The sequence below is a fragment of the Mustela nivalis genome (assembly GCF_964662115.1).
Source record: "Mustela nivalis genome assembly, chromosome: 8".
NCBI classification, from domain to species: domain Eukaryota; kingdom Metazoa; phylum Chordata; class Mammalia; order Carnivora; family Mustelidae; genus Mustela; species Mustela nivalis.
Window position 1 is genome coordinate 118,785,231 of NC_139027.1, and position 27,450 is coordinate 118,812,680.

Below are 27,450 nucleotides of genomic sequence, written 5' to 3' on the forward strand. Positions count from 1 at the left end.
CTGGGCCCAGGCTACTGGTCTACCACTGCATGGCTGTGTGACCTTGAACAAGTCACTCCCCTCTCTGTTCTTCAGGTTTTCATCTATAAACCGGGGATAGCATGAGTACTTCTCTGATAGGGATTGATAGGCCCCGAGGAGAGTACTTAACAGAAAGCCTCCTATACAGGGAATGTTCCATAAATGTTAATAATAGTTATTATCACAACTAGGATGCAAGAAGTTCTGACGACCAAAAGGATGAGATCCCTGTGGAGAACTACGTGGCTCAGCGCTATATTGAAAACCCCTACCTGATAGGAGGTGAGATGGAAGCCTCTGCCCAGAACAGCGTAGGAGCTGCATGGCTGCTCTCACCTCTCCCTCCTCCGGTGACCCCATCCTTTCTCATGACTTTAAACACCCCCCCTCAGATGCCAGAGATGCCAGCTTTCTGTCTCTAGCTGAGACATCACCCTGACACCCCGGATCCTGATGTCCCACAGCATGTGGCATGCCCCCATGGGCACCTCCCAGCAACTCAACCCAACAGCAAGCCTGAAATCCAAGCTCACCCTCACCCTGCCATGCAACTCATTTCCCAGCGTCCCCAATGTCCCCAGCCCCTCCAGCCCTGGTTGTTAAGCCAGAAGTCGGAGACCATTCTGGGTATGTCGGTCTCTGTTTCTCCCCACTCTGACCTCCATCAGGCTCACAGACAGCTCTTGAATCCGTCTGACCACCTCCACCCCGGTTCTGGCCACTGTCCCCTCATGTCCTCACTGGTTCCCACTGCTGCTCTGGTCCCCTGTGCTACACACCAACACAGTAACAGAGGGACAAGGTTCCCTTCAGGGGCTTCCCATGGTTGGCAAAACAAAATCCAAAAACTGCACACGAACTCCCTCAAAACTGGCCTCTGCTGACCTCACTGATTCTGCCCCCTCTGGGCCTCCTGCCCCAAGGCTCACGGTCCACCCCTCCGGGCTAGGAGGGCGCCTCTCTTCCTCTAGGTCACCACTTCTCCATGAAGCCTCCTTGATCCCACCTCTTCAGCATTTCCCCAGCATTTCTTAAGATTTTGTTTGTTTATTTGATGGGACACCTGGGTGGCTCGGTCAGTTGAGCCTCTGCCTTCGGCATGGGTCGTGATCCTGGGGTCCCGGGATAGAGTCCCGCATTGGGCTCCTTGTTCAGCGGGGAGCCTGCTTCTACCTCTCCCTCTGCCTGCCACTCTCCCTGCTTGTCTTCTCTCTCTCTGACAAATACGTGGGTAAAATCTTAAAAAAAAAAAAAAAAGAAAAAAGAGTTTTTGGCTTTTTTACAAAAACAAATATTTTAATTATTTATTTGAGAGAGATCGACCTAGTGAGAGACAGCATGAGCAGGGAGGGGTGCCGGGGAGGGGCAGTGGGAGAGAGGGAAGCAGGGTCCTAGCTTAGGAGGGGGCCTGAGGCTGGGCTCCATCCCAAGACCCCAAGATTATGACCTGTGCAAAAGGCAGAGGCCTAACAGAGCCACTCAGGCATCTGGCCTTTCCCCGCCAGTCACCCTCTCCTTGTACCTTGTGTGCCTTTATTGGCATTCGCCTCTGTCTGTCCATCATTATAAGCTGCAAACCTAGCACGCTGCTGGGTACACAGTTGGTATTTGTTGCATAAATTATTTCCTTGTCTCACAGGCCGCAAGTTTGACCTACGTGTCTATGTGCTGGTGATGTCGGTGAGTAGCTAAGAGGGTCCCCTCCTCCAGCCACAGGTAAGGAACTGGGAGACAGGAATCAGAAGCCATTCTGGGGGGCACTTATGTGAGCTTGTCTGATTTTGCCTGCCTGGGAGAGCTCAGGGGGCATCTGAGGATAAGGGGGAGGATAGGTAAACAGATCCCACTTTGCCATCCCAGGGTCTGGATTTGCCCTCTAACTGTTCTTTATTCAGCCAACCATCCATGGTAACCACAGCTAACTTTTACTGAGCACCTACTAAGTACTATGCCCTGGTATTTGGCAGATTTTATTTCATTCAGTCTTCCTAATGACCAGAGAGTTTGGCTCTATTATTATTATTTTTTAAAGATTTTATTTACTTGGGGGCACCTGGGTGGCTCAGTGGGTTTAAGCCTCTGTCTTCGGCTCAGGTCATGATCCCAGAGTCCTGGGATCAAGCCCCGCATCGGGCTCTCTGCTCAGCAGGCAGCCTGCTTCCTCCTCTCTCTCTCTGCCTGCCTCTCTGCCTTCTTGTGATCTGTCAAATAAATAAAGAAAAATCTTTTTTAAAAAATCTTATAAAAAAAAGATTTTTCTTTATTTATTTGACAGAGAGAGAGATCACAAGTAGGCAGAGACTTAACCCACTGAGCCACCCAGGCGCCCCGGTTGGCTCTATTATTATCTTCATTTTACAAATGAAGAAACAGATACAGAGGGGTTGAGTGACTTGCCCAAGGTCACACTGGTGGCTGACAGAGTTGGGGTTCAATTCCAGGCAGCCTAGCCCTGGAGCCTGCTCCAGGAGTTGCTATGCTCCCTCCCCCAACCCACTCACTCAGTATTCAAACCTTTATGGTATGCCAGTGTATTCAGGCGTAGGACATGGGGCTGTGGGAGGCAGGCCCAGCCCCGGTGCTCCTGAAGCTTACCGTCTGGTGGGGAATAGAGACACACCCTGAGCTGGGGTATTGCTTGCAGTGATGGAGCAGAGACGAGACCTGTTCCCTTCTGCATCTTCTTCCTACTCCCAGCACCAGGGAGGGAGGGCATAGAATCAGAGGCGGCTGACTTTGGAGCAGATTCTTAAGGAGTGATGCGGGAAGGGAGGAAGGGAATTCCAGGTGGGGGAACAGCAGGTGCAAAAGCTCGGAGGAGCAAAAGAGCTCCTATTCACTCCCTCCTCTGCGTGTCCCTCCTTTCCCTCCTGGATGCAGTACATCCCGCTTCGAGCCTGGCTGTACCGGGATGGCTTTGCCCGATTCTCCAACACCCGCTTCACCCTGAGCAGCATTGATGACCAGTGTATCCTGGGATCACTGCCTACCCATCTCCCCTGCACCCTGCCCCTCTCCTATTCCCCAGCTGCTCAGGGAGAATTTATTCATTCCACAGAACCCCACGCTGTGGTCTGGCCACAGCAGATAGGGTCTCATCTCTTCCTCTGGGCCCTGACAGTCTTGTGGGGGTGGGGGAGCCCCTAGTGATCCCAGAAGAGCGGCCCTGATCCGCTCAGAGCATCTCTCCCAAACTGCTCTCCTTGACCATCGTTTGGGTGGTGTGCCAGCCATGTGCACTGGTTCATAGTCCTTGAATGGGGGAGTCTGAGCCCTTTGGGAGAAAGTTTGCAGCCTTTCAGGTGCTTTAGTCATTGACTCATGTGTTCACTCAAACACGATGTCCTTTTCACCCATTGCACTGGCAGAGACCAAAAATTTGGTAACACACTATGCTGGCGAGGCTGGGGGAACACACGTGTTGCTCTTGGAGTAGAAATCTGGAGTAGACAATCTGATGAATGTCTATCAAAAGGCAGAAACACCTGTGCTCTGACCTAGCAATTTCCTTTGGGGAATTTATACTCCACGAATACTCAGTATGGGAAGAGAGAGGTTGAATGCACTGTATAGTCTTGTTTGTGAGAGCAAAACAAACAAAAACAAAACAAAACCAATAGGAAATAAAACGAATAGCTCATTTACACAGTGGGATATTATGTGGCTGTTACAAAGGCACGGGGGGGGGTTGTGCTTTATGAAATATGAAATAATCTCAGTGGTGTGTTGTCAACCGGAAAATAACAAAGTTAGAACTCAAAAGTATGCTTCCATTCATGTGACAGATCATATCTGTATCTGTGTATCTGTGCACAGATCTCTGGAATGAAGTACAAGAAATTGAAAACAGAAGTTGCCTTTGGGAGGGGACTTGGGCAGGTGGAGACAGGTGTGGGGAAGGAGATAGGTGCTCACACACATTTTGGAGCCTTTTGACTTTTGAAGCATAAAAGTGTATTATTAGAATATTAGAATATTGGGGGCACCTGGGTGGCTCAGTGGGTTAAAGCCTCTGCCTTTGGCTCAGGTCATGATCCCAGGGTCCTGGGATGGAGCCCCGCGTCCGGCTCTCTGCTCAGCAGGGAGCCTGATATTAAAAATAATGTTTCTAAGATTTTTAGATGTGGGCATCAGAAGAAAAGAGGTTGACAGTACAAAAACGGAGATGAAACTAGGTTACCTGCATGTGGGAGAGAAGGAATGGAAGGTGTTGGGTCTGCTGAGCTGTTGGTGTGGGCAGCCCAGCCAATGCTTCTAGCCAATGCTCCTAGCCAATTCCCGCCTCTCGCCTTAGTTTTGTCTCTCGATGACGGGTCTGTCTGAGCTACTGTCTGTACGTTGCCCACATGCTGGAATGGGAGTGGGCCCTCCTGGCAATTTCCTAAGAATTTCCCCACCTATCTTTCCAACTTCAGCATTTCTAGAATGTTTGTTTCATTTTGTAATTCCAACAAGCATTTATCATATCCAAGTTAACATCTATTTTAGGTTCAGTTTTTGGACTCCATGTGTTTGGTTAAGATTAAATCATGCACGTAAAGCACTTAGGACGGTGCCGAGCCCAGCATGAGTGCTTAGCACACGTTAGCCAACCGCTCTCCTCCATTTATAAGTGTTTGTGTATCTCTGGGGTCGTGGGGCCTTAATAAGCAAATCCCAGCCTCCTCCAGGACTGCTTTCTAGTGAATGTGTTTTGCTGTTTGTGCAGTGAGTGAACACACATTATTTTCGACAATGTCTCTTCATTGCTTTTAATTTTTAAATGTTAAAATATTTAAAACATATAGAAAAATGAAGAAAAAACTCTCCAAGAAATCCAGGTACCCATCATCCAGATTTGACTGATGTTGATATTTTGCCGCATTTGCTTCTATTACACACCCAGCTTTTAAAACAATGAAGCAACTTTGGGGGCACCTGATGAGCACCTGGTGGCTCATCAGTTAAGTGACTGATGCTTGGTTTCAGTTCAGGTCAGGTCATGATCTCAGGTCATGGGATCGAGCCCCACGTCAGGCTACATACTTAGCACAGAGTCCACTTGGGCTTCTACCCCCTGCTCTCTCTCTCTCTCTCTCTCTTTCAAATAAATAAATACCTCTTTTAAAAAGATAAAATAAAATAATAAAGCAAATTTGGATCACAAAATAATAAGACCTATTTTAATCTGACCTTAAATATATATATTTACATTTTTATATATAGTTCATACACAGTTATTCTAATATTATATGCATATATATACAAACACATACAAAATACAAGAATAACCACCTCAACACTGTAATAATAAATAGAAATAAGTTAAAATACCCTTGCAGAATGGTAAAAGCAATGCTAAAGCATCTGTATGAAATTGTTACATTGAGGTCAATTGAACTGTCTTGGAAGGGCATCCAAGATAGACTATTAAGTCAATAACAACATGCAGGGATAGAACCAGTAGGTTTATGCTCCTGATTTGGCTTTTACGGAAGGATGTTTCTGTCTAGAAGAAAGTGAGAGAGGATATTCACTAATTTGTTAATTCTGAAAACCATGGAGGATTAGGATCAGCTCAGGAACTTTTATTTCCAACTTCACATGTTTTCCTGTATTATTTTTACAACCATTATATAGTTCTTTAATAATAAAAATAATAAAACACTTAAAGAGTATAGTTTTCACAATACAAGTAGTATAGCTTTTTAAAGACAAATCAGAAAATTTGGGAAATGTACAAAAAGGGGTGGAGGGGGGCCGAGGAGAAAAGGCTTCTCTAGTCATGTTTTCTACAGACAACTACTTACTCTTCTAATGTATTTCTTCCCACGTTCATTTGTATGGCTTTTTGTTGTTGTTTGTAGTTTATGAAGGAGAGATCCCACCATATAAACATAACTATTTTTCACTAAACGTGTCGTATTTTCCTTGTAGACATTTTTTATTAGTTATAAAATATTCCACGGAGTGGATTTGCTGGTTTACTAATCCTCCACGCTACAGGCATTTGGAAATATTCAGTTTCCTCCAATTATATAGAATGTCACCAAGAAACATACTTTTTATAAATCTTTTACTATATTTAAAATTTTTCCTTCAGATGACATTGCAGAAGTGTAACTGCTTGGTCAAGGGCTTAGGGCTAGATTCTTTTCCAGAAGGTTCTTTTGTATTTTTACTCTTCCATTGACAAGGCCCTTTTTATCCCTGCTCTCAGTTCTGAAGACAACCATTTTATAGATTTTTTTTTTAGATTTTATTTATTTATTTGACAGATAGAGATCACAAGTAGGCAGAGAGGCAGGCAGAGAGAGAGGAGGAAGCAGGCTCCCTGCTGAGCAGAGAGCCCGATGTGGGGCTCGATCCCAGAACCCTGAGATCATGACCTGAGCCGAAGGCAGAGGCTTAACCCACTGAGCCACCCAAGTGCCCCGAAGACAACCATTTTAAAAAGACATTTCCAGGGGTGCCTGGGTGGCTCAGTCGTTAAGCATCTGCCTTTGGCTCAGGTCCTAATCCCAGGCTCCTGGGATTGGGATCCCTGTTCAGCGGAAAGCCTGCTTCTCCTCTCCCACTCCCCTTGCTTGTGTTCTCTCTCTCACTGTGTCTCTCTCTGTCAAATAAATAAATAAAATCTTTTTTTAAAAAAAAATACATTTCTGAAACAACTGGCACATATAGGTGAAGTATATATGGGCATTCATTATACTTGCAATGATTCCATGAGTTTTGAGTTTTTCCAAATAAAAAGGTTAATACATAGGTAACCGACTTAATGGGGAATCAGGGTTTTTTCTTAAAATTTGCATTTCTTCCAATTGTATTTTTGTCCCATTTACATAACTTTAAAATTGGGTATCTTTTATTTCTGGAAACTTCAGGCATTTTCCCAGATGGTCTTTTGCCAGTTATGTCTCCTCTTGTTGTGTTCGTATCCCTCTATCTACTTATCTCTTAGGGCCATAAATTTTTATTGTTAACAATTTATGTGGGATTTTCTTGTGACAAAAAACATTAGCCTGTCATAGTTGCTACAAATCTTGTCTCTAGTCATGCTTGCTTTTCATTCTTGCCTTGGCAATCTGATCATTTTTATGTTTACATGGTTGGTCCATCCACTGATTTCCTCTTGATTTCTATCGTCATTCCTTTTCTTTTTTTTTTTTTTTAAGATTTTATTTATTTATTTGAGAGGAGAGGGAGAGAGAGAGAGCATGAGAGGGGAGGTCAGAGGGAGAAGCAGACTCCCCATGGAGCTGGAAGCCTGATGTGGGACTTGATCCCAGGACTTCGGGATCATGATCTGAGGCAGTCGCTTAACCAACTGAGCCACCCCGGCTCCCCTCTATTGTCATTTCTAAGCTAAAAAAAAAAAAGAAAAAATTCCTGCTGAAAGATTTCATAACGAATCAGTTCCACTTCTCTACAGATTGGTTTCGATGGTTTGCTTATTCTCTATCTCTTTCTCCACGTATGTACCTGACTTGTTCAGAGGTTAAGTGACTTGCTCAGGGATGGCATCCAGCAAAGATGCTGGCGATGTTGGAATCCAGGCCCATCTGATTCCAAGGCCCACATCAGTGCTGTCTGGGCTGTTTGGTAGCCTTCCTCTTCAATGGCCAAGAACAAGTCTTTGTTTGATCTCTGGCATGGGATGTGGGACAGGGTTTGTCCTTCTTGTTCACACGAGTCCTTGACCACAAACCTCTCCTAGATGTCCACCTCACCAATGTTGCTGTGCAAAAGACATCTCCTGACTACCACCCAAAGAAGGTGAGGAAGCCAGGCATCTTGCCCTCCAGGTCCAGACTTTTCGGACCAGGTTGTGGTGGGGAGGTGGGGTGCCAAGGAGCCCGGGACAGGCCTATGTTGGGCTCATAGTTCACCAGTGAGGTCAGGACCACCCTTCCCACTTACAGGGCCCAGGGCAGGAGTATGGATGGAGACCCCCACATCACATGTTTAAATAGTTAATTTACGACTCAAAGAAACACACCTTAAAACAAAATGTGTTCTACCCTCCTACCTTGACAAGTGTTTTCCCATCTATCTTTCCATCTCTCCATCTCCCTGTCATCTATCTACCTATCATCCACCCATCCATCCATCTGTCTAACAACCTGCAAGGCGAGGTTCAAATTTAGAATTCTCAGACTTCCCAGAGTTAAGAGCCAGAAGAGTGGGGCACAGGGAGAACTTCCCCCCCCCCAGCTCACACCCTCTCCTTTCCTTTCCCTCCCCCAGCTCCATCCCACACAGTGGGGTTGCCTGTATGCACACACTCCCATTTTCCCCAAAGCAGTAACCTGTTGCTCATCTTTGGGCCTTGGGCACACACATGGTCAGTGTAGTCTGTCCCCAGGAAGGCATGCCCGGGGAAGAAGTGTGTGCAGGGTGTTTGAGCAATGACTTATGGGGTCCTGGGTACTCTGGAGCCACGGGCCCTGGGCAGGCACCCCTTCCCCGCTCCCCGGCCTAGCATGCCGTAGTTTTGCCTCATAAGAGGGAATGTTTGAGGGTCCCAGAAGGCCGGGTCCTGGTTAATTGAAACTTCTTCTCCCCCCACACATCTTGACCCGGGCACTTGGGGCCCCAGGGCTGCAAGTGGATGCTCCAGCGCTTCCGTCAGTACCTCGCGTCCAAGCACGGTCCTGAGGCGGTGGAGACGCTCTTCAGCGATATGGACAACATCTTTGTCAAGAGCCTGCAGAGCGTGCAGAAGGTGATCATCAGTGACAAGCACTGCTTTGAGCTGTACGGCTATGACATCCTCATAGACCAGACCCTCAAGCCGTAAGTGGGTAGCCTCACAGCCCGGAGGGGGCAGATGTGGTACACATGCCGTATCTGGGATTGATCTCTGCCACTTCCTTGTGGTGTGCCTCAGTCTGTCCATCTCTAAAATGGGTGTTGTGCTTATAGCATTAGTATGAGGGATGACTGATGTACTGTCTATAGAGCACTGAACCCCATGCCTGGCACGACAGACCTTTCCAGAACATCTGCTGAGTCAGGGATCCTTCCCTAGCACTGGGCAAGAAACTTCTTTGGAAGCCCTGCTGTTTTTAGGATGCAAAGTGTCACATAAGGGAATAGTTACCATGTCACTTCCTGCCAAGAATTTGGTGCCCTCTCACAGTGCCCACGGAGGGGGTCGAACTGATGAGGAAACAAGTGTGAGGTGCCAGGAACCATAGTGATGGCCCTTATGTGATACAAAAAGACCCAGGAGCCCAGTGGGGTTGTTCAGGTGCTTGAGGCCATGCAGTAAGTCAAGGGCAGAGCCAGACCCTGGGTCATCATTTCTGAGCCAGCACTGAGGCTCCTGGAGCCAGCCCCCTCACCGGGGGCTGTGCAGTATGGACAGGCTCTCAGAGGCAGGAGCTAGAACCCTAGAATGAGGTCAGATGCAGCTTCGAGAGAAACAGGGTTCGGGGCCAGCAAGTCTCTCCTCTGCCCCCTGCAGCAGGACAGAGCTAGGGAAACAAGCTTGCGGGGGGGGGCAGGGGGGGGCTCTATCTGCCACCAACCTGCTGGGTGAGTCCTTCCCTCTCTGGGCCCCAGGTTCCTGTCCACAAACGACTGGGTTGCACAAAATCAGAGTTTGCAAGCCGGAGGCCCTTGGGCCGCTTTTGGCCCAGAGTTTGGACTTCAGATGATTTTTTATTTAAATACATTGACAATCTCTAAAAAAAACTGGGAGATATTTACACAACAGTCTGGAGTTTTGCCTTTTCTGGAAAACCCAGAGGATCTGCCGACTCTGGGCTCACACTCCCGCAGAGGGGCTGCGGCCGGCCTGCGCCAGTCCCCACGCCTACCAGCTCCTGTCCCCTCTGCAGGCAGGTGTTCACTGGGAAAGAGGTCTTGTGCTCAGGGCTCTATTGGAAGAAGAGTAATAGAAGGGCAACAAGATCATTCCACTGCCTCCAGCTTGCCTCGTTTAGGTATCACCTGGCCCCCGTGGGGATTTCGAGTTTGTGACGATTATTTTCAAAAAGTTTTAGCCGCCGAGACCTTTCTTCTAGTGGAAAAATGGAAAGAGCGATCTTGGTTGAATTGAGGGTTGGGCCCACGCACTCATGAAGTCTCTCTGCAAAATTCCAAGGGGCCCCATGGACCAGATAAACCTAAAGCCCTCCATTCCCATCCTTCCCCAGGTGGCTCCTGGAGGTCAACGCCTCCCCATCGCTGACAGCCAGCAGCCAGGAGGACTATGAGCTCAAGACCTGCCTCTTGGAAGACACCCTGCATGTCGTGGACATGGAGGCCAGGTGAGGGGCAGGGGGAAGCCTCACTCAGGCACCCCTGTACATGACAGCTGGGGCTCCCAGCAAGGAAGACAGAGAACTCACAGCACTAGGACTTGAGCGGCATGTAAGGATGGCCTCGGTCTGCCTGCCATTTTATAGATGGATAAACTGAGATGTCCACACATGGTTAGATCCTGGTCCAAGGATTCAGCCCTTCTGAGGCAGAGCAGGACCAATTACAGGCTTCTGAGATTCAGCCCAGCAGGATCTCCTCCACACTTCTTGACCATATGAGACCTTGGAATTTACCAGTCTGAGCCTCAGTTTCTTCATCTATAACATGGTAACATCATGTTTACCTCTCAAGATTGCTAAATTAATTTACCAAGATTATTTACTGTAAAGTGCCTAGCTCACCATAAGTGTTCAGTAAAAGTCTATATATTGTTATAATAATGTGTATATAATGGGAAGATCCAGGAAAGGACTTCAGGAATGGCTGAATCCAGGTGCTCCATTGATATTGGTTGGTCTGTCTGCTCACTAGCTCACTCTCTCTCTGTCTGGCTCATTCCCTTTTTCTCCTTTTCTTCCTCCCCACTCCCTGTCTCTTCCCTATGCATTAGCTTTCCCCCAGTTATTCCGGCAAGTTTGAAGGCTCTCATTCTTATTGGTGGGGATTCGTCACATGTCCACCTCTGAACCAATCATTGTGACTCTGATTAACTGGACCTACATCTCATGCCCATCTCCCAGGGTGGCAGGATCAACCCCCACCTGAGTCATGTGAGTGAGAGAGGAAGGAGTGGTTCTCACAGGAAAAGCTGAGTACCCTTAGGCTGAAAGAAGCTGAAATGGGTGCTAAGCAGGCAGGACCTCAAGCGTCCTCTATATCTACCTTCATTATTCATTCAACAAACATTTGAGACCCTCTACTGTGCAAGGACATGCACCACACCCTGGGGACACAGTAGAGGACACAACAGACCTAGTCCCTGCTTTCCTGAATTTTATGGCCTGAGGAGGACAGCAGACTTTAAGTATAAGTAGGTTCATGTTAGGGCACGGGTGGGAGCCTGGGAACCACATGGGAGATGATCGCTCTGAGACCTGTGTGGGCCCCCAAGAAATGGGTGGACAAAAGAAGGAATTCTGACAGCCTGGGCACCAGTAGAGTGCAGGGAGGGAGCAGGGGAATTACCTGGGTCTGCGGCCCCCAACAGGTGCACCTTCTTTACCCCTTTGTATCTCCTGCCCATCCAGGCTCACAGGAAGGGAGAAGAGAGTGGGAGGCTTTGACCTCATGTGGAATGATGGCCCTGTCAGCAGAGAAGAGGGGCCTCCTGACCTGTCTGGGATGGGGAACTTTGTGGCCAACACACACCTTGGTATGTGGGGCTAGATGGGGACTGGGGACTGGGGATGGGTTAGGAGAGGAGCCAGGTAGTCTGAGAGACAGCTTGGCACAGTGGTTAGACTGTTTTCATTTGACCTACCATTTACCAGCTGTGTGACCTTGAGCAAGGGATATAACCTCTCTGTTCCTCATCTGTAAAATGGAGATTGAAGAGTTTTTACTCTCAATATACGCCTAGAACACCACCTGGTACATAGGAAGAGATCTTAATCTGTCAGGAGGTGGATTTCAAAAGGCTTATATGGAAAACAACCAAAAAAAGAAAAAGAAAAAACAGATTATGTTAAAAGAAATTAAGGACTTTAGGCCTTGACTTAATTCTTGATTTTTAAAAAATGAAAAATTTTCCTGATTATAAAAAGTATAATCATAGAATATTTGAAAACCGAAAGGAAGTAAACCATCCAGACATAACCAACTCTAACAATCTGTTGTATTTCCTTCCAGTGTTTAAAAAATGCATATATTCACAGTTTTTCTTTCACAAAATGGGTACTGGGCTGGAGTTTTGAGTCCCACTTTTCCACATAGCCTATTCCATGTCATTCAATGATATTAATAAGAGCCTCTCTTCTGGAAACACATATTCAGAGCTAAATATTTTATATACACATACATTATTTCATTTTTAAAAATTTTATTTATTTATTTGACAGACAGAGATCACAAGTAGGCAGAGAGAGAGGAGGAAGCAGCCTCCCTGCTGAGCAGAGAACCTGATGTGGAGCTCGATCCCAGGACCCTGAGATCATGACCTGAGCCGAAGGCAGAGGCTTTAACCCACTGAGCCACCCAGGCACCCCACATTAGTTCATTTTTAGGCAGCTTCTATCATTTTACAAATGGGGAAATTGTCTCCAGATCTTACATAACTTGCTGAGGGTCCCGGTTATAAATGGTGAGCCAGGACTTGAACCCTAGTTTCTCTTACTCTAAAACCTGAATGTTTGGCCACTAGAAAATACTGTCCCTTACCACAGTTAAAAGCAAAATTACTATACGGCTGTAAAGTATTTCAGCTTGTATATGTGCCAAACTTACTAAATCCATTTCTTATAATTGAGCATTTGGCAGGATTCCAATTTTTTAGTTTTATAAATAATGCCATTCCGTGATGAGCATCCTTTCAGATAAGGCTCAGCTGAAATTTCTGGCTGTTTCTTTAGGACAGATTCCTAGAAGTAGAATTACTGGGTCAGAGGGATGAACTTATTATAACTAAATTGCTTTCTAGAAAGATTACACAAATGTGCCTGCTCTGAATTAAAAAAAGAAAGGAAAAAAAAAAAACCCTTTTGTAAACCTGGTAGACAAAACGTTCTGATTCGTTTTATATGTACTGCGTTGATTATTGGTGGAGTTTCGGATTTTTCAGTTTTCGTTTCTTCTTTTGTAAGCAGTCCATATTCTTTATGTATTTTTCAGTGGGCTGCTTTCTAAACTTAAAAAGGCCTTGGATAGAGATGCCTGGGTGGCTCAGTTGGTTAAGCAGCTGCCTTCGGCTCAGGTCATGATCCCAGCGTCCTGGGATCGAGTCCCACATCGGGCTCCTTGCTCCGCAGGGAGCCTGCTTCTCCCTCTGATTCTGCCTGCCACTCTGTCTGCCTGTGCTCACTCTGGCTCTCTCTCTCTGACTAAATAAATAAAATCTTAAAAAAAAAAAAAAAGGCCTTGGATATTAATACATTGATGACATTACCCCTCTGTCAAACTTATGGTAAATATTTTCCTGGATTTGTTTATTTGTTTTTTTAATTTTATTTGTGTGTGTGTGTGTGTGTGTGTGTGTGTGTGTGTTTTTTAATTAGAAAAGGATTTAAATCTTTTTTAGGGTTTGGTATGTTTTAGGACTGAGTTTGGTAGCAACCGACTGAAGAGCCATTACACAGAGAGGAGTGATCTATCTTGAGGCACAGGAGGTCTTGGGGAGGCCAGGCAGGGCTAACACAATGGATGCAAAATGCCCCCAGAGACCCAGCACTTTCCTCTTTCTGCTTTGCCACACTTTGCTTGTTGCCTCAAGGTTGCAAGATGGCTGCTCCTACTCCAGACACTGTGTCCTTGTCCCAGGCAGGAAGAAGCAGGAAGGTCCAAGGGCCAAGGCTCTTCTTTCAAGTTTTGACTCTATTCCAAGAGAATCGAGTCAACCCTCCTGGGGCTGACAATCTTACTGGCATGAACTGAGTTGTGTGCCATGCCAGCTGCAAGGAAGTCTGGGATGTCAAGTAATTTGCTTGAGGAAGGCGAAGGAGAGGGCGTTTATGAAAAGCTTTTCTCCAGCTGATTCCCTAGGGTCTGCAGCGTTATGTTGTTGGAAGATGACTATCCAGGGCTCTCGAGCTTTGATGTGCATGTAATCATCTGGAAATCTTGTTAAAATGCGGATTATGATTCAGTAGGTCTGGAGTGGGGGCTTAAGATTCTGCATTTCTAACAAGCTCCCAGGTGGTGCTCTATTAGTTAACTGTTGTTATATAACAAACCAACTCTCCCCAAACCCAGAGGCTTAAAGCAACCGCTTTCTTATTTGCTGATCCTTCAGGTGTTGCCTAGGGTTGCTCAGAGGGCTGGAGGTGCCTGGCGGATTCACTGAGACCCAGTAGCCTAGAATAGCCTCGTGTGGTGGTTGAGACTGGCCATCCGCTGGGCCTCTTTCCAGGCAGCCACTCATCCTCCAGCAGTCCGGCCCCACACGGTAGTCTCACGGTTCCAAGGTGAGAAAAGCCCTAGGGAAGCCTCTTGAGGCCTAGGCTTGGAAGCCACACAGTATAGTGTCTTTCTGCCGCCATCCACCTGTCAAAGCTGCTTTACCCCCAATTCACAGGGCCGGGAAGTAGTTGCGCCTTCAACCAGAGGAGCCCCAAAGCACCTTTTGCAGAGACACATGCAGAGAGGAATGGAAGGGCTTGTTGTAGCCCATCTTTGCCAGTCACCTGCCTCAGATATGAATGCTGCTGGTCTCTGGACTGGGTCTGAGTGGCCAAGATGCAGAACTGTGGTTCTCTCCATCTTGGCTGCTGGAGGACACCTGCAGGAGCTTTCAAAAATACTAATGCCCGCTGAAGGTAAAGGTACAGTTGGTCAGGCCATGAGTCTCCTTAAGAAGTCCCAGGTGACTCTAAAGGGCAGCCTTGGTTGACAGCTGCTGCTTTAGAAGTCTCTAAAGTAATTCCCAAGCCTCCAGTCAAGTGTCTGGATGGAGGGTAGTGAGTACAAGACAAGCTGGTTGGGGTGGGAAGAACATGGACGAAGTGAGTTAGGGAAGAGTTGAGGGGTTTGGGGGTGAAAAGATCAGCAGGCAACTCAGAGATGAGTCTAGAACTCCAAGAACAGGTTTGCACTGGACACGAAGCTTTGGGAGTTATGAAAGAAGTGATTAAAGCTAGGGTTCCGTGGAACACACTTTGGCAAATCCTGGGGACACATATAGCAGGCCCCCACTGGTTGAAGCCTTGATGGCCAGTCAGTGCCTAGGAGCCAGGGATGGGGCTCAAGGCTGCTCAGAAAGATGGCAGGCGCCTCCACGTCAGTATAGTGGTGGCCACAGCCATCTAGCCACACAGCCAGCATTGGTGAGCACCACCCATGGACCTAGCACAACTAAATGACCATGGAGCTGTCTCGTGGACCCACCACGAGGACAAGCACGAAGTGGGTGACACCGTTAATGTGCTGGGAGAGGAGGCATCTCAGAAGCTTGTGTTGGCCTCTCAAGCGGGGACCACCTGGTACACGCTTCCAGGAGCATAGGGATTGCTTATGGGAAAAGTTGATCTCTAACCGCTTGTGCCTGTCCTATGGGCTGGGGAAGGGGATGAAGCTAGTGCCTCACCTGGCAGGGACCTGGCACTGTGCCAGCTCGCATGCGTTTCCAGCAAGTGCAGACAAGAGGACAGGTCATGTGGAGCTTTGGTTAAGAGCTTGGCCTCTGGTGCTACAGACCCTGGATTAAAGTCTCAGTTCTGCTACTTTTGGTGTGATTTGGAGCACATTTAACTTTCCTGAACCTCAGTTTGTCTTTTATATATCATTCCCGTGAAGGCGTAACATGTGAACCCACATTCAGCACCTGGGTCAAAGTTAGCTTAAGTGATTGTTACATTTTGCTTTTGGTGAGCCTTACATCCACTCCTGAAAGCAGGCGTCCTGGGTTACGGATGAGAAAACTAAGCTGGAGGTGGGTCAATGACCTGCTCAAGGGCCACAAAGTGGAGGCAGTATGCAAACAAACCGTAGGCCATCCAGGGCTGCACAGCTCCTGTAGGCCCTTCCTCCCTCCCTCCAGGTAGGGGGAGCACAGGCCCCACCCAGCCCCCCACACCCATACCTCCACTACCAAGTCCACTACCAAGGCCATCCCAGCCAACATTCCAATTCTCTTCCTCCAGGCTGCATCAATGACAGGAACAACCAGCTGAGGCAGCTGTTCCGCTCCCTTCAGAACCAGAAGAAAGTCTCCAGTTAGTCCTGGCTGCAGGGACAGCAACCTGACCAGGAGGTGCTCCCCCCCGTCTCCTCCTCACCCATTCCCAGCACAGCAGTACCTCCAAGCACTTACCTCCCTCCCTCTGGCCTGGCGGCAGCTTTGCAGACTGACCAGGCTACGGCCTGCTCTCCACTTCTCTGAGTCCCCACCCTGGGCACCTCTGCACCCAGAGACAGCTAATCCCTGGGGCTGGATGTGTTTTAACCTTGTGGGGCTATTGGGCCCAGCGAGAATAGCTGCGGCAAGCCCTACTACTCCAGAAAGACCACATCTAATAAATGAGCACAGGCCTTACTTACTTGGAGTCACTGCACACTGGGCCCTGGCTCAGGGGATGCTGTTGGCTGAAGCCAAGTCTTCCCGGATTTGACCCTTTGATGTCTCAAAGGTTAAAATGATCCCTCGGGAGGAAGGATTCAGGGACTAGGGAACTGGTCTTAAGGCTGACTTGCAAAGCAAGCAGTTACTAGATTGTATTTACTGGGCTCTGGGGAAGGCTGATTCTTAAGTACTTCTTTGTCTCCTTTCAACACCCGGACCTGGTGTGTCAGGGAACTCATGGAGCTCCCCCAACCATCTGAAAACCAGTGGACCAGAACATCCCCATGTCTCAGATGGACAAAGTAAGGATCCGGAAGGCAGGGCTGCTAAGCAAGTGTCTTTGCAAAGGTGCACCCATGAGTCAGCTGGGGGATGCAGGTGCCTTCTGCGTCTTCCTGGGAGCTGAGCTTTTTAAACCAGAAAGCCTTGGCTTGGCAGGCAAGGAGATGGCGTAGGGAGTTGGGCGAAAAGTCAAAAGTTCTGCATTTTCTCCATATTCCCCATTCCTAAGCCTCCTCTTGGTTTAAGAGAGATTGCCACAGGGCAGGCTGTGGGCGAACGGCTCCATGGGGGACCTACCTGTGGGACCCAGGTAGCACCTGTTGCAACTCTCCCTGCTGCGTGACAGCTCTTGGGTTGCAAATAGCAGATTCTGATTGCCTAGGGAAGGGCTGGGCGTTTGGAAGGAAAAATACTGGCAAACCCCGGAAGTGAACCATCTAGCCTTGGGAAGGCCAGAAGCCAAGCCACTCTGTGCCTCCTGCCTCCAGAGCATGGGGACTTCCTTGCATCCTTGTGACGGAGGCAAGACCAGACAGCCCCAGGCACAGGCTCATTTCCAGGACAGCCAATCCGATTGGCTCTCCTTTGGCCTAGCCACCACCCTGCTAGACAGGCAGGTGTTAACGTTCAGATAGGAATCCTGGGCCAGGCACACATCCCAGGGACTGCAACAGCCATATCCATGTGTCCTTGTCTTTCACCCTTGTTCTCCAACCCTGCAGCTTGTCTTTGGGGCAGGTCCGGGGGGATGGGACACCATGAGGCAGTGCGAGAACTGGATTAGACCCCTCTGTTCACTTGCTTTTCTCACTTACTACATCTTGGAACTTACTCCCAGGGAGTGCTTAGACAGCTTCCTCATTCTTGATGACAGTGTACTGTATTCCACTATCTGAAGCTATCTTTTTCTTTAACTAGTCTACTATGGACAGACATCTAGCTTCCGATTCCATCTCCCCACTTTAGGGAAAGCACATGCTATTCTACTTAAACTCAAGACACAGAATCAGGTATGGGCCAAATTTGGCTTATGTAAGATATATTGTTTGGCCAACACCTAAGTCTCTGAAAATCTCTGCATTAGCAATATTTGAAAGACAAAATTTAACTTAAAAATCCAAATTTCTAGCTCCTCTCGAAAACAACAACAAAAATAAAACATTAAGATCTGGCCATACCAGCCTATGTTCCTGAATCATTATGGGCTGAAGCCAAGTGGGGCGAGGGGACCAGGGGAGGCCATTACCGTTGATACTGCCTGTCGAGTCCTGCCATCCTTTCCCAACAGGAGCCACTGTCCCTTCGTAGGTGATGTCCTCAAGGCAATGTGCCCTCTATTAAGGACAAGATGAGATAAAGAACAGAGCTACCGTTCATTCCCCTAGGAAACGTTTATTAAGCCCTCAATGAACATGAAAGACACAGTGCTGCCCTCACAGCAGGACCCCAGGATCGAAGAGCACAGAGGACAGGCAGGAACTCTGAGCAGTCCAGCCCAGGGCCTGCCTTCAGAGGCGGCGGAGAGCTATGTGAAGAGGCAGCTCCCTCCCCCACCCCCAGCACAGGACTCTGCAAGGACTTTCTGACTCAATAGCAGGTGCAGAGACCGAGACCGCTATGCAACACCCACTCCGGGCTCCGTCCCAAGGGCAGGCAGGAAAAAAGGGCCACAGTGGAGGCTGTGGTGGGGAACGGCATGCCTGCCCCACAGATGGCTGCGGTGACCTATGAAGCACCGAGATTCTGTCCTTCATTCAGAAACCACCTGTGAGCCTCCCGCTTTACTCTAATTCCACTATGTGCTGCTTGAGAATGCCTCTGATCCTGAAAGGAATGCAGGAATGATGCTCCCTGCTGCTGCTGGGGGCCCATCTGAACAGCAGGCCCTTGTTAGAAGTGCCTGCTGCGGTCATTCGCACACCCCCACGGGCACTGCCCCCGCCCATCGCTGGTGGCTGCCAAGGCCCATCAATGGGTCTTGTGTCCATCCAGCTCCAATGGTGGGACCCAACAGACACTGGCAGGCTGAGGGCTCCCTCCTGCCGTCACAAAGTCACAATCCCCACAGACAGAAGCTTCTCATGCTCAGATTCCTGACACGAATCTCCTAGCAGTGTAGATCATGTCCTTGCAGGTTAATGAAGCTGGAGAGTCCCGGGTCCTCCATGACCACAGGGGGAGATGCTGTCTTAGGTCCCCCATCATGGTTCTTAAGCTTCATCCTTTTAAAATGATCTTGAGAGCTTTAAGTTCATCCTGGTTGAGGGGGTTGAGGTTAAAACCCTTCAACTCTGGTTTGCCTAGGGGGAGAAAACAATCCATCAGCAAGTTGGGCCTCCTGTTGTCCTACCTCCTGCTGGCCCTGGAAAGGGGTTTTTGCAGCATTCATGCTGCCAAACACTTAGCCTTAAGGTCTAACAGGGAAGGGCCTCAAGTTCTGCAGTGTATTGGACAAAGCACATAGTCCCCAAGAACCTGCAGAGTCATGACTGCTGCCCAGAAACCTACTGATTGCTGCTGGCAACCTGTGACCAGTCTGGAGCGGTTAGGGTTACCCAGAAGTTCAGCTCTAACCTTGACCATCTGACCTGAGGCCCTCTGAGTCCCCTCAGTCAGAGCTGTTCTGGTTCCTATACCATGCCCTAGGATATAAGGTAAAACACCCCAGGCTGTTCCTCTTATGGCAGAAGACAACTTGACACAGGAGTAACATCCCACAAACCTCTCTGTCCATTCCATCTCCAGGCAGCTATGACCACCACCCTGCCCACAGCTTCTGGGTGGCTCATGTGCTGCCCAGGCCCTCGCCCACCCACCTGGGAGAGGCTTCCCACCCGTGCTCTGTAAAGTCCATGCGGACAGTTCTCTCCCCTCCCGGTTTCCAGTTCCATCCAGGCCCATACCTTGGGCCTCAAAGAGGCGGTTAACCTTCACTTTAAGTTGTTTCCGGAGTTTCTCTATTTCTTTATCCAGATGATCCTGATCTGAAAAAGATGAGGTGGGCAGAGGATGGGGTTATACTACAGACACACACACCCAGAGGCAGCTGGGGATGTCGGCTTTTCTCCAGCCTCCTTGAAAGCAATGACTCCTGGCATTTGGGAAGAAGGGGACCTCAGAGACCAACTGAGGAAGGAACTAATGAGCTAGAGAAGGGGGTGATTTGCCCAAGACAGCTAAGAGAGCCCAGGACAGGACTGAGGACCCACCTCTCTATCCACTGACCTGTTTTCATTATGCAAAGTACCTTTGGCTGTTCAAGGGTAAGGAAGGCAACATCTGGACAGTAGGTCCTCCTACCACTGTGAAATTACAGAATATTGAAACATGAGACCAGAGTGAAGAACCTAGACCCAGCCCACCCCAGATGATTGGAAAATGTGTGGCTAAAGAATCTCACAAACCCAAGTCCATCAAGGTGAGCAGTTTTTAAACAACATGACCATGGTAACGTGTGACATAAACAATCAATAGGCAAGCCTGATGCTCAAGCTTAACCTAATTAACCGTGAACTGGAAAGATTATCTTGCCAAGATGGATCGCACCTGAATGCAAACTGCACTATGAGAAGTAGAGGCTACAAAGCTTGGTGATGCAACTGCCTAATGTCACCCGACTCCACCTGCTCACGATGACATGCTGGCTAGTCTGTCCTCCCCACAGATTTTCATTCTTTCTGATGGGGCAAACACCAGAGCAGCCAAGCCCTCTAGCCTGGGCAACGGTTCTGGCGCTCATGGTAAATGAGCAGCCCTGGTCTCTTGTGAGCTTATTGAGCTCCCACTGACCCCAGAGAACCATACCCTCTAGGTATGGTGCCAAGACCACACTTGTGGGCTGAGACAGCTGAGGATCAAATCCTGAACCCAGGCAAGTGACCCCTCTGAAAGCCCAGCCTGAGTGGCTTGCCCACCACTCAAGTGCAATGACAACTCTTAATTTTATAACCATAATATTAGTGTGTATTTTTCAACAGGAATCTGGCAAGTTCTCTAAGTTGATACAGTCTCCTTTGCTAAAATTTTATTTCAACAAGGATAGAGAAATTCTGCCTTCAGGGACAGAGGCAACCTTGCTGGTCCTTTGGCACACATATTTTCAAGGGTAGGGGAAGAGAAAACATGCATAATCTTTCCTTTTTCCAGCCAAGGACGCATCTGCACCTTAACCTTTTGCCTTTATGATGCTTCTCCAAAGATCCTCCAGGATCTCGGCTGTGAAGATTTGAGTAACATGCTGAATGCCCAGGCTGTGGCAGACCCTAGAGGCTCGCTCTCCCCAAACCTCCATTTTCAGTGCAGTCTCTACGGCAGGGGCTGTGAAACATAAAAGCGCACTCTGCCAGGCTCCCTTGCAACACATGACGCAGTTCTCGCTAATGAGATGTGAGAAGTCTGAGGAGAACAACAATATTTCTAAATAGAAGGCAAGGCCATAAATGGAGAAAGTAAGCCCTCTGCCATTCCCGCAGGCTGGCCTATGGACACGAGGCCTGAGATAATGACATAGCCCCTCCAAGAATACATGAGGGTGGCCTTGCTGAGTGTCAGTGCCCGTCCTGGATGGCCCACCTCTGGACAACTGATGAGAAAAACAGAACCAGATTTCCCAAACCTCCATTTATTGGGTTTTCTGTATTTGTGGCCCAGCTCGTTCCTCACTGATAAACAAGCACTAGGCTATGTACACACAGTTTTATCTCCACTTCACAACTGTGCTCTGGAGATGCATCCCCTCCTTCAGAGATGAGGAAATACTTCAAGACTGGCAGAGCAGGGATTAAAACCAACACCCATCTGAGCCCTGCAATGCAGCTGCCTCTCATCAGATGGCCCAAAGCCTGACTCAGTTCTGGGTTAAGACCGAGGCTGGCGGGGGAGACATGTCCCTGACCCATCCCCAGAAGGCCTTACCTTTCTCAATCATTTCCTTCGTTTGAGAATGAGGCATCTTGATAAACATGTTCCCGAAGCAAACCATCACATCTTCTGAAATGGCAAATGGTCACTCTGTTAACAATTTTTTTTTTTAAAGATTTTATTTATTTATTTGACAGATCACAAACAGGCAGAGAGAGAAGGAAGCAGGCTCCCCGCTGAGCAGAGAGCCTGATGCGGGACTTGATCCCAGGACCCCGAGATCATGACCTGAGCCGAAGGCAGCGGCTTAACCCACTGAGCCACCCAGGCGCCCTGTTAAATATTTTTTAACACCTACTCTCTGCCAGGCTTTCCTTTAAATGCTAAGAACACAGCAGAACAAGACAAAGTTTCTGCCCTCATCAGGCTTATGATATAGTGGAGATGGCAAATGGTCACTCTGTTAACAATTTTTTTTTTTAAAGATTTTATTTATTTATTTGACAGATCACAAACAGGCAGAGAGAGAAGGAAGCAGGCTCCCCGCTGAGCAGAGAGCCTGATGCGGGACTTGATCCCAGGACCCCGAGATCATGACCTGAGCCGAAGGCAGCGGCTTAACCCACTGAGCCACCCAGGCGCCCTGTTAAATATTTTTTAACACCTACTCTCTGCCAGGCTTTCCTTTAAATGCTAAGAACACAGCAGAACAAGACAAAGTTTCTGCCCTCATCAGGCTTATGATATAGTGGAGGAGAAGGAATAAATAAGCAAAGATACAATTTGTGAGACCCTGATAAGGCTAAGTACTCTGGAGAAAAATAAAGCAGGGTCAGAAGGATTGCCTCACTGATTATGTGACATTTGGGCAGAGATTGATGAAAGCGAGGCATGAACCCTGCAGACAACTGAGGAAAGAGTGGGCTAGGCAAAGGAAACAGAAAGAGCAAAGACCAGTAATTTGCTTGGGGTCTTAGGAACAGCAAGCAGACCAGTGTCAGACCTGCAACATTTTCTCCCTCATCTCCACACGCTGTGTCACATATGTGTGGCTTTTGGTCTCTATTAGGGACAAGTTGAAAGCCTTGAAAACAACACACCTCCAGGGCTGTAGTGACAAAACCGTGACTTACCAGAGAGGCTGAGATCCTTCTGCAAGGCCCGTAGGCCCTCCCGGTTCTGATTTCTTTTGGTGTCCAGGTCCACAATCTGCAAAGCACAAGAGCAGGAGGGAACTCAGCTCCCTCTTGTCCCAAACCGCCAACTTCCAACAGACCAGGGGCTTTTAAAACCCAACAGAGACAAGGCATCATTCCTGGGTTTCTTCCAATGTCATGCCTAAAGCACACTGATGTGTAAATGTATTTCTTCCCCTATTCACTCTCCAGGTCTTTAAAGACCATGCTCTGTGCAGGATGGAGGTCCTCTCCCCACAGAGAAGTGCTGGGGAAATATTTGCTGATTAAATGGATAATTCGTTATTATTCACAGGAGAGCTAATGCTCAAGCTTCAGAGCATTTCAGAATCAGAAGGGGAGTCAAAGCCTCCCCCTGGACAAGCTCCTCCAGCTGTTTCTGACCTAGCATCACAGAAGCTACTAAGGAAGTAAGGAGGCAGTACAGTTTCTTGAGAGCGTTGGCTCTGGAGCGTCTGCAATACCAAGTTTTGAATGTGAGCTGTGTAATTTCACCTTCTGAGAAATGGAGATACGAATGGCACCTACCTCCCAGGTTACTGAGCCAGGAACTAACTAAATGAGCTAGCATAGAACCTGATACACAGTAAGTGCTTGAGACATTTTAATCGCTACTTTATTATCATCACGCACACCCTAATGCAGTGTTTAATTTAATGGGCACTTATCCTAGTCTTCCACTTTTCAGTAAATACCCTACCAATCATCCAATTATTCTAACTGGAAATGAGTCATGAATCATTCTCCACTCCTCCTACTCCCTCAACTCACATACTACCATCATCAAGGCCTACTAAATCCGCCTCCAAAATATACCTCTGCCCCTTCATTTGTCTTCATCACCACCTCCCTGGCCCAAACTCATCCCTTTGGCAGTGGCCCCTCACAGGCCCCTTGACCCACTACGTTCTGTGCTCCACATGGCAGCCAGAGGAACCTTTTTACAGCCTAAATCCAGCCACATCATTCTCCTTTCCCCCAATAACTCTCTCCAAACGCTTAGCACTTAAATTAGCACAAGACCCAGACTTCCTATGCAGGTGCACAAAGCGTCCACACCTGCCCAATCTCAAGACTACTCCGGTCTCTTTTCTCTTCCTCTTCTCCCGAGAGCCTTGGCGAAGGCAGTGCACCCACGGTCGGTGGGATGGGGCCTGAGGGGGAACTGCATTCTGAAAAAGGTGTTCAGGTAAACCACACAAAGAGTTAGTGGCTCGGGATCCGGAGGGCACGCAGAGTGGGGGAGGAACGATGGAGACAGAATCCCTGGCACCAACCAGGCGCTCATTTAATACGTGCTAATAAATACGTGAAGCGCGACGCCGTAGCAGATGTCTGGCCCACCTTGCCTCACCACCGCCCCACATCTGTGGTCACCGCCGTGAGCCCACCAGCCCACTGAGATTCCGAAACCCGCAAGCGGCCTACAGCGCTCGTCAGCAGGCCCCAACCGCTGAACCCAGGCCCCAGAGCCACGAACGGGCCTCCTACCTGCCGCTTGTCCGACAGCACCTCCTCGGCGAGCTCTTCCACCTCCACTAGGTACCGCAGCACCCGCTCCGCCTCTGGTGACAGCATGGTGTCCGCCAACTCCCAACTCACGCCGGCCGCCGCTCCGCTTAAACTCCGTTTGGGAGCGGCGTCGGCTGCGCACGCGCATGGGCAGGGCTTCCGGCGCGCAAGCGCAATTAAAAGAACAGTGGTGCGCAGGCTCCAACTCGCAGGCGTCCGCAGGACGCGAGGGGCGGGGCCTAGCTTTGGGGGCGAGATTGGAGCGGCCCCTGCAGGCTCAGAGAGTGTAGTCCGCAGAGCAGCCTCCTATCCTTGCTACCTCCCCTTCCTCTGTTTGTTGAGCCCCTGCGAGGGGCCAGGCAGTCTTAGGTGCTGAAGGTGCAGCAGTGAATAAAACATAGTCCCTGCCCTGGTGTAACTTCATCCGAGTGGGAAACACGACAGTTCATGACAAAACAACTAGTTACATACTATGGCAAGCAGTGATACGTGTTTTGGCATAATGCAAATCATTCTTCCCCTAAGGAACACCGAGAAGGCCTGTGTATCAGTATGACTTCTATTTAACTTGTGACACCTTCAGTTTCCAATTTATAAAATGGAGTGATACAAATCCCCCTCATTGTCTCTCTGCAGGATCAGAAGGAGGCAGGGGTCATTTTTAAAATTCAACTTTGGGGGCGCTCGAGTGGCTCAGTGGGTTAAGCTTCTGCCTTCAGCTCAGGTCATGATCTCAGGGTCCTGGGATCAAGCCCCATATCGGGCTCTCTGCTCAGCAGAGATCCTGCTTCCCCCCTCTCTCTCTGCCTGCCCACTTGTGATCTCTCCCTCTCTCTCTGTGAAATAAACAAATAGAATCTTTAAATAAATAAAATTCAGCCTTCACCAGTAGTTGTTAAACCCGTCTTGGGCCCAATGTCCAGAGCAGTTGACCTAGACCCAAAGAAGGGGCTGGAAGACCATGTGCAGTGAGCAGTGAAGCGTCTTCTCAGAAAAGAAGTTCCACAAGTGCTAGAAAGCAAATCAGTGTGGGCCACGGGATATGGAAGGACCTCCAAGAAGAGGCATGCAGGTGGAATGTGGCTGTCCTTCAGAACAAGAAGGTTCCCTAGAGATCTTCATGCCTAAACCCCTCATTATACATGTGTAATAGCTGAAGTCCAGAGTGAGGTGAGGATCTTACAAAGTCAACAGCAGACCTGAGACTAGAATTCTGACCTCCTGCCTCCCTGATTCCAGCTTTTTATGCTCTCATTCAGTCCCTCGTAACCAAGCCCTTTTACATCCCTTGCATTGTTTGAATTTCACAATTTGTGTAGAGATGGGTTATTACTGCCCATTTCATAGGTGTAAACTGAGGCCAAGAGACAGGCAATGCTTTGTCACACAGAAAGTCAGGAGCAAATGTGTGTCTAGGATCTGGTCTCTATACCATGGCTGTCTCTGAAAACAAAACAAAAAAAACCTCTCCCCCAGATTGTCGCCCCAGAAACTCCAATAGGAACTCCTCCTTGCCTGGCCTTGGCTTCCTTCAAGTGCCAGAGACAGAGCTAATTTTCTCTAAAGCTGCCCTGCCTGGGGAAAGAAGGAGCTTCATTAAGGATTCCTCACTGAGGGTGAATTTGTCGCCAAACCCAAGATGTTTTGTGTAAACACCTTCTGGTTCAGAAACGCAGGCACAGGCCCTATGAAGGAAGGAGGAAGATTTGCCAAAGGAGAAACAGGGCTTACCAGGCATCCCTAGGGCCTAGACCCCGGGACCAGGTCTCTTCTGAAGACATTGGGGCCCCAAGAGGGCTAGACCAGGCTGACCCTTGACCCCTGCCAAATGAGCCTGGATGGGGAAGGGTTAAAGTAGACTCCCAGATTGACTGTGACTGTCCCTTAGAGAGCACTTCTGGCCACTGAAAGTGTTAGGGAGGGAAGTCATATGTTTCATTTGTGTTTGGAACCATTTATTTCACAAATATTTATTGACTGCCTAGACCCTGTTAGAGGACCTCTGTGGTGAGCAGAAACCAGACATGGTCCTTGCCCTCAGAAAGATTCCAGTCTGGCAGGAGACACAGATGATAAACACAGGAACAAGTAAATATATGTCATGTGGATAAGTGCTATGGCAAACAGCAGCTCAGGACAAGATAGAGAAAAACTGATGGAGGGGCTATCTGCAACAAGGGGGTCAGGGAGGGCTTCTCTAATGAGGTTGTCCTGGAGCAGAGATGTGGAATAGGTGAGGGGCAAGCCGTGTGAATTTCTGCGGGAAACATGTTCCAGGTGGAGGGAATAGCAAATGTGACGGCCCTGAGAATGGGCTTTGTTTGGCAAATTAGAAGGCTAGCAAGGTCAGTGTAGGTAGAACAGAATGAGCAAGAGGAAGAAGATAGGAGATGAGGTCTGAAAGGGGACACTGAGCAGACGGTTCTATAAAAGGGGCTATAGGTGCCCTGCCCAAACCAGAGAAACCCTCCCTGGATGTCAGCTGCACAGGATGGTGCACAAGCCTGTGGCTTCCGGCTTCTGTCCACTCACAGGTGCGAACTGACTGGGGGAATGCTGGTGAGTGAAGGCCCACAGGAGTGACCCTTAACCAAGAAGACAGAAGAGTTAGTGACTGCATGTCCCTCTTTGGGAAACCCAAGAGGAAGGCTGCTACAATCATCTAAGAAAGTGAGGATGGTCATTGCTTCAGGGAGTAGCAGTGGGGGTAGCAGGCAATGGGGGGGGATACATCTCAAGGCCTTTGCACTCACTCCTCATTAGCCTGGATTAATTTTCTCCTGCACCTTTATACCTGTGTCAAGGTACACCTCCACTAATCAGCTTGGTGTCACCTCTTCCCAAGGGTCTGGAGTCTCCTCTAGACTCACACAGCTTCCCCAGTGTCCCCAACTCTGTGCTTAAGTACTATATTTTCTCCAATCATCTGCCTGTCCAGCTGTAAGCTCGAGGGCAGAAACCATATCTGTCTTGTTCTCTGCTGTGTCTTTAGAACTTAGAACAGTGCCTTGCACACAGTGGGTGCTCACCCAACGTTTACATAATAAAAGAATAGACAACATGAAGCAGAACTTTCTAAAATCCACAATATTCAAAGATGGGCAGAACTAAGCCAAAGGT

At 48.5% G+C, this 27,450-nt stretch overlaps 2 protein-coding genes across 6 annotated transcripts in view; one reads left to right on the forward strand and one right to left on the reverse strand.

Moving 5' to 3' along the window:
• Positions 1–16,453, forward strand: part of TTLL9 (tubulin tyrosine ligase like 9) — a 41,185-nt gene extending 24,732 nt beyond the window's left edge. For 2 of the 4 annotated variants that reach the window (XM_082745853.1, XM_082745854.1), the window contains 8 exons: positions 213–303; positions 1,661–1,701; positions 2,902–2,989; positions 7,718–7,776; positions 8,600–8,796; positions 10,164–10,277; positions 11,520–11,644; positions 16,062–16,453. In XM_082745853.1, the coding sequence (XP_082601979.1) occupies positions 213–303; positions 1,661–1,701; positions 2,902–2,989; positions 7,718–7,776; positions 8,600–8,796; positions 10,164–10,277; positions 11,520–11,644; positions 16,062–16,138 (792 nt within the window). In that variant the 3' untranslated portion in view covers positions 16,139–16,453. The remainder of the gene's footprint in view (positions 1–212; positions 304–1,660; positions 1,702–2,901; positions 2,990–7,717; positions 7,777–8,599; positions 8,797–10,163; positions 10,278–11,519; positions 11,645–16,061) is intronic. The other 2 variants (XM_082745856.1, XM_082745855.1) reach the window with 1 other exon arrangement.
• A 1,685-nt stretch (positions 16,454–18,138) lies between these two features.
• PDRG1 (p53 and DNA damage regulated 1) lies at positions 18,139–24,496 on the reverse strand. Of its 2 annotated transcripts, XM_082745899.1 has the most exons (6): positions 24,310–24,489; positions 23,878–23,990; positions 22,756–22,831; positions 21,677–21,751; positions 19,666–19,746; positions 18,139–19,062 (listed from the first exon to the last, which is right to left on the reverse strand). In XM_082745899.1, exons 1-6 carry the CDS (start codon positions 24,476–24,478, stop codon positions 18,980–18,982), a joined length of 597 nt encoding a protein of 198 aa, XP_082602025.1. In that variant the 5' UTR covers positions 24,479–24,489; the 3' UTR covers positions 18,139–18,979. The 2 variants fall into 2 exon arrangements, with proteins under 2 accessions (XP_082602025.1, XP_082602026.1); XM_082745900.1 differs by lacking the exon at positions 23,878–23,990 and having other exon boundaries at positions 24,310–24,496.
• Positions 24,497–27,450: the final 2,954 nt, after the last annotated feature.